Genomic DNA, 6,802 nt, shown 5'->3' with positions numbered 1-6,802 from the left:
AGTCCAAGAGAGAACAGAGAATCTATTGTTGAGGACATACTCACCGACCACACAGATAGGCGTAAGGAGTGTTCGCAAAGAAAACACCAATTCAGTCAAGTGTTTTTTTCTAGGTTTTCTCTTACAGATGCAGACAGAACCAGCCATAGCGCAATAAATCAAAACATCTTATAAAACAGGTGCGTCATAGACTCACTTGTCATTAGACTTGATCACGTTAACTTTAATTGTGTTATTTTTGATCACGGGGAATAGTACGAGCAAAGATTGTTAAGAAATCGCTAATGCATGACTAACCGTGCTTCTTATGCTTTTAAACGCGCAGCAGCGGAGGCGAAGTTCATTTCTATACAGAATGTGTATACTGCAAAATTTGTTTTGTTACTATTGCAAAATGTTTGTGTAAAAAATATCATTTGATGATACTATTAAGAATCTTTTCTCATTTTGAAATATTGGTCGCCATTTACAATGCTTGTTTTGTTCACCCTGCTGACCTAAAGTAGTCCGTTGCATCTTTTCACCCCCTCACCACCACAGTGCGGCGTACAAGACCAAGTGAAATCGGCAGCCGACGTCACATAGCTGAGCTGAGCCTGACCCACCCATATGCAAGTGAAATCAACTGGTAAATCGGTGCCCTTCAGAGGCTGGCGCCCTAGGCGGCTGCATATGTCACCCATGGGATTGACCAGCCCTGGATATACATACACCCACTGGCCATTTTGTTAGGTACAACTATTCTACTGCTTGTTTGAAGCAAATATCTAATCAGCCAATCAAATGCCAGCAGCACAATGTATAAAATCATGCAGATACAAGTCGGGGGTTTCAGTTAATGTTCACATTAAACACCTGAATGGGGAGGAAATGTGATTTTACTGAGTCTGAATGGGCGAAAATGCCTTGTTGATGGCAGAGATCAGAGAAGAACGACCAGACTGATTCAAACTGATGGAAAGGCAACAGTAACTCATATAACCACTTCGTTGCAACCAAGGTATGCAAAAGAGCATCTCTGAATGCACAACACGTTGAACCTTGTTGAAGATGAACATGTGGACATGGTTTTACCGAAACTGGACAATGGCCAGTTTCTGATGAGACATTCAGATCGTAGGGTCAGAATTTGGCAGAAACAACTTAAAAGCATGGATCCATCCTGCCTTGTATCAGCAATTCCAGGCCAGTGAGTGCATTACAGTATGTGTATATATATATATGTGTGTGTGTGTGTGTGTGTGTGTCTGTGTGTGTGTGTGCCACATTGCCCCTCTTACTCGACATTCGGCTCCGGGCTGCAGAGATACGCCTCTCCAAATTTCGGACGCATTTCTCGGATATTGTACAAATTAGAATAAAATGAGCAAAATACGTGCATGCATTGTAATTCCACTAGATGGCGCTTTGACATTTTCACAATTTTACTGTAACAGTTTGAACTTCGTTCTCTTATTTTTCTGTGTACGCAAATGAAGAGTAATTCAACCATATTGTACATAAGAATTCGGTCTCTCTCTACGATCTTGCGTTGTGTACAGTAATAATTAAAAAAAAATAGTTTAGCATGCATTTTTATTACGCCCCTCAACTCTATGCAGGATAAGCGATTGAAAGTTGGTTGTTGGTTCAAAAGGATGGATGGATGGATGGATGGACGGACGGACTGTGTTTTGTCTGTGGTTCACCCAGGTACTATTCCAGTAGTTTAGGTATGATTTTAAGTTAAGAAAAAAATAAAATATTGTCGTTAAAACTCAAAAGAAATAACTTGTTAGTCGCGTGGGAGATTTATCATCCTATAAATAACTTACGAATTGTTTTACATGGATGCATATTTCTTGACGGAGTGCAAGGAATGAGTTAATCCCTTCAGCTCCCATGCACATGAGCCGCCCCGTCCCTCCTCCTTCAGCAGCCCATTCAGGGTACATAAACAAAGCCCTAAATGCTCATTCCCACTGTCTTGACATCTCCTGCCTGTGCTTCCATAGAGCAGAAATGGCTCTGCAGGGCGCCGCACGTGGATTGTCCAACGGCAGCAATTCCACCTTTTCTGAAATCATTGAGCTCAACGTTGGAGGTCAGGTTTACGTTACTCGGCATAAAACTTTAATAGCTGTGCCGGACTCTCTTCTTTGGACTATGTTCAGCCAGAAAGCCCCCCAAGATCTGCCCCGGGACAGCAAGGGACGCTACTTCCTGGACAGGGACGGCTTTCTGTTCCGATACATCTTGGACTACCTGCGGGACCTCACCCTTGTCCTGCCCGATTACTTTCCGGAGAAATGCAGGCTGCAAAGAGAAGCCGATTTCTTCCAGCTTCGCGAACTATCTAAGCTCCTAGCCCCGAAAATGAGCAAGGACAACTCGATCAGCGAAGATATCTGTCCCAGTGACCCCGAGGAGGCTGCGCTCCAGTGCGCGGTGGGGGGCTCCGGCGCGTCCCCGGCGGCGATCCATGCGCGTTCCCCATCATCGGAGTCCAGAAAGTCCGGTTACATAACGATCGGATACCGAGGCTCCTATACCATCGGCAGAGATATACAAAGCGATGCGAAATTCCGTAGGGTTGCGCGGATTACTGTGTGTGGAAAGACATCTCTTGCCAAAGAGGTATTCGGGGATACTTTAAATGAGAGCAGGGACCCGGACAGACCGCCGGAGAGGTACACGTCACGGTATTACCTGAAGTTTAATTTCCTGGAGCAGGCGTTTGATAGACTGACCGAGGTCGGCTTCCACATGGTGGCCTGCAGCTCCACTGGCACCTGCGCCTATGCGAGCAACGACCCGACCGAGGACAAGATCTGGACCAGCTACACGGAGTACGTCTTCTGTCGAGACTAGCCCTGGAAATGATTAATGCATTGAGAATTGCAACTTTGCTGTTGTGCAAGAAATCGATAGTGAAATATACTCTATGTTTTGTAAATAGATACAATTTTCGATTAGCAGCAGTAATACTGCCGTCAAATTGGTATATTTGTTTTATATTAACACCATATTCTTCATTCTTCCTGTGTATTTAAATATATTGTATTTTTTTTCGAAGTATAGGATGTGTAATGTTTAAAATGTCAAGTGCTATATATAAATATAGACCATACCGAATGTTATTTGTTTATTCACACTGCAGCCGTGTAGTCATCTGTTTGATTTGCATCAGACTTGAATGCAGCTGTATGTTTTGTTTGGAAGACTGTCGCCCCTTATTTCCACGAAAAAATGCAGGCCGTAGGTATGCATCATACATGCCTACGTCAGCGCTGTCACTAGTTGCAAGTATATGTAGCAGATTATCATATATCATTGTTATATTGCTATCATTTAACATCGTTATTTTTTTTTTGCAGTGGAAATGATTGAGAACTAGGAGAGAACTTGTGCTGTTAACTGAGTCAGCACATTGGCATTACAGAACCTTAACATAGATACACTGAATATCTGTTATCAGTTTTCAGGTAATATTTGTGCGTGATTTTGCACACAGTAAAACAAACTGAGATGTATTAGTTAAATAATTGAATCTGTCCAGTAATTCCCAGTGTAACATACTCAAGTTAACCACATAAAAACAGCACACACAAAAAAAATGTTTTAGGGTTGTATGTAGCATATTTTTTTTAACATAGAAATATTTTATGACTTACCAGAGTTTAAAACTTTATAAATCTTTGCATTTAACATTTGTTGTATTGAAGCAGTGTTTAGTTGTTTACTGTTGTATTCCTTAACCTGTTAAAACAAATAAACGTATTCCTCTTTACGTTATTAGAGTGTTTGTAAAGTTTAAGGTGGTTTAATCGGAAGTTATGAGGGACTGGTTCCGGCATGGATGAATCCTTTGTAACTCCCAGTACAGCAGTACACAGATCACAAAACCCCAGCCTTTTCCCCAGACATCTCCTGACCTTGAATTTCCATGTAGTTTGTGCACATCTCTGGAATCGCATGGAAATCCCCCACGGGCTCCAAAATGCCATTTACTGCAAGTTCTTTCCCACCCATGAAACACTTTAATAAGATACAGATGCCAGGCTCACTGTGTTTTGTGTGGTTTAAGGATAGAGTAACACTAGACTTTACACTACAGAAGCAAACATACATAATATAGAGTGGTTATGGTCTAGAATAGCATACAGGATTATTGCTGTGTTTAGGATCTGGTTAACCACATTGGCGAGATAGAGAAAGGGTCAGTATGCATCAAGATAAACTGGCTGAGTACATGAGTACGCCGTGGAATTTAATATGCTTGTCGTTTGTCTGTTCATCCTAAAATAACATGCAGTCCCAGTGTAATTTCATCAGCACAACAAAATGGTAAAAGAAATTTAATTTTGGAAAACAGAATTAGAGATTTCCCCTGAAAAATACAGCATGTTTTGTGCAAGAGACTGTAAATGGCTCTTAATGAATATGCCAGTCATTTTCAAAGAAGAGAGGATGGAGGGGGGTGACTTGCCTTTCATCAGGGACACTCCTGCATTCTACACAAAACCATTATAATGATATTACAATGTTATTGTGTAACACAAATGTGCTGTGTGATGTCTGGGTGCAAGCTGGGAAGGTGTGTGCATATCATGAGGTGGTTATCATGCTGAGTATGAATGACACGTATTTCTGGATACAAAGCAGAAATGAGGGAAAATCCTGCATAAGAATTGTGTGCTTGAGCTAAAAAAAACCAAAGAATATAGGTCAAAGTTCCGCCTTGTGTGTTCTGCTCCGGAAAATATTAAATGCTCTTCAAAATATATAAACTTTGAAGATGATCATGTTTGGTTTTGGCCTTGGGTTAAATTCAGATGTTTTTTTTTTTATTATTATTATTTTTTGCAAAGTAAACTTCCTCAGAAACACTTCAATAACAGGAAGGACGGTGTTTTTTTCATTTACCCCTAGTGTCCTTGCTCTGCCGCAGAAGGATGCTGGAAATGGAAATATAATTCAGAATTATACGAATAAGACATGACTTGACATATCGTATAAGAAAGCGACAAACAAAATAAAGTCAGAGAGTGTGGAGTTTAGGCTTATTTGTATTAAGCAAATGGATGTGAAGCGTTTCCTGCTGGTGAAGCCTTATCTTTGTTAATGTGTAATTCTTTGTTGTCAATGGAAACGGAAAACTCAGGGCATCAAAAAACACCCTAGATGGAGCATATCACAGGCCACAGGCACACTCGTGCACTATGGACAGTTTACAGGCATTTGGCGTGTTTTGGGATTATGAGGGAATTTTGAACAGGCCTGTATTTTGGCTTTCCTGCCTCATCATTATTATTGCATCATGTATGAATTGGCAAAAAAAGGTTTTACTCTATAATTTTGAAAAGTGAAAAAAGAAATAAAACTTTTTACAACTGTCATGGTTTATAACCAGGTACTTAAGGCATTGATAGGATTCGAGTGACTTTCGTGCTGTTCAGACGTACTTTTAAGGCAGATGAAAAGATAAAGAGCTCGATTGATTGCAGATTTCACAGAAGCAGAGATAAGTGCTAAAGGGAAGGAAATAAAATCTGCTCTAAGCGACTATTTCACGTTAAAAAAAACACTGCAGGTTCCACTTTTGCGTCTGTTGTGGATGCATGAGTCAGACATGTCCATTAATCTCTTAGCTTACTTTGACATCTTGGTGTGAATGCTCTCCTGAAACTACCAGAATATCCATCCATCCATCCATCTTCCAAACCGCTTATCCTACTGGGTCGTGGGGGGTCTGGAGCCTATCCCAGAATATCTGAAAACTGTAATTGGTCACCTTAACTTTTTGCTGTATATACAGTGTACTAAAACGTCAAACTTCGGTTTAAATTGGGTTGGAAATCTTTACTTGATTAATTTCACGTAAATAACTCAATCTGCAAGGAGGGTGCTAGGGCTACCGGCACTGCCAGTTACAACGGGGGAGTGGCGAGCAATCAGGGTGATCAGACCTGGGCAATGGACACAGACTTGGGGTCTCTGACAGGGTAGGTGGTACAGTAGTACAAGAGACACCAGCTAGATGCAGTGAACTTCACTCTTCACACATCGTGCTCTGGAGACTTTTATGGTGAAATACCTGAAGTGTGGCCCAGACAAAGGGCAATGTACTCAGCATTCTTTCAAATGTGAGTGATGTGGACCGATTGTGAACTTTGTGGCCCAGCTTCAATGCACATGTGGAGAAGGATGGAAATAAATGAAGGAATATAATTGGGAATCCACCTGGATCTAAATCCAGGTCGGAAGCTGTCATTAGAGCTCAATGTAAGCCGTTGATAGCCCATAATGAATACTATACTGTGGTATCGGAACACTCTCATATCAAAGGGCAATGTTTGCTGGGGGTCGTCTAGATTTAGTGAGATGCACTGACAGTGCAGAAAGCCCAAAGTTATGCACTGGAAAGCTTGTGCATGGAAGGAGTTTGGGGGGGCCAGGAAGGGGCACGGTCAGGTGGCCCCCGAAGACGTTTCGGCCAACAGGAAGGTGACGCGGGACATTGTTCTGGTTGTGTTAACCGTGAGTGGGAAACTGCTGACTTGTTGATTCACCTTTGCATCGTTGTGTGAGGGTTCATGGGAATATGCTAATACACACACTGTGTGCTTTGTGGGGTTGGTCATATGATGGTCTGCCATAGCGCACATTGTAGGAATTGTTACCAGCATATGGGGAACCTAAGTCACTACTGGCCGCTATTTGATCCCTTTCTGAATGTTGTAAGAGTTATACCTGCATGCTTGGCTTGTCTATATATATATATATATATATATATATATATATATATAGTTCATGAATGTTC

General features: G+C 41.5%; 1 protein-coding gene across 1 annotated transcript; it reads left to right on the top strand.

Annotated features, from left to right (window-relative positions):
* Window positions 1-1,746: 1,746 nt before the first annotated feature.
* LOC125745539 (BTB/POZ domain-containing protein KCTD12-like) lies at window positions 1,747-3,774 on the top strand. The gene has a single exon (XM_049018522.1). It carries the CDS (start codon window positions 1,882-1,884, stop codon window positions 2,848-2,850), a length of 969 nt encoding a protein of 322 aa, XP_048874479.1. The 5' UTR covers window positions 1,747-1,881; the 3' UTR covers window positions 2,851-3,774.
* The last annotated feature ends 3,028 nt before the right edge of the window (window positions 3,775-6,802 follow it).

The sequence above is a fragment of the Brienomyrus brachyistius genome, chromosome 1 (assembly GCF_023856365.1).
Source record: "Brienomyrus brachyistius isolate T26 chromosome 1, BBRACH_0.4, whole genome shotgun sequence".
Taxonomy (NCBI): domain Eukaryota; kingdom Metazoa; phylum Chordata; class Actinopteri; order Osteoglossiformes; family Mormyridae; genus Brienomyrus; species Brienomyrus brachyistius.
The sequence above is the reverse complement of the archived record's forward strand: the minus strand, read 5'-3'. Positions and strand labels throughout refer to the sequence as shown.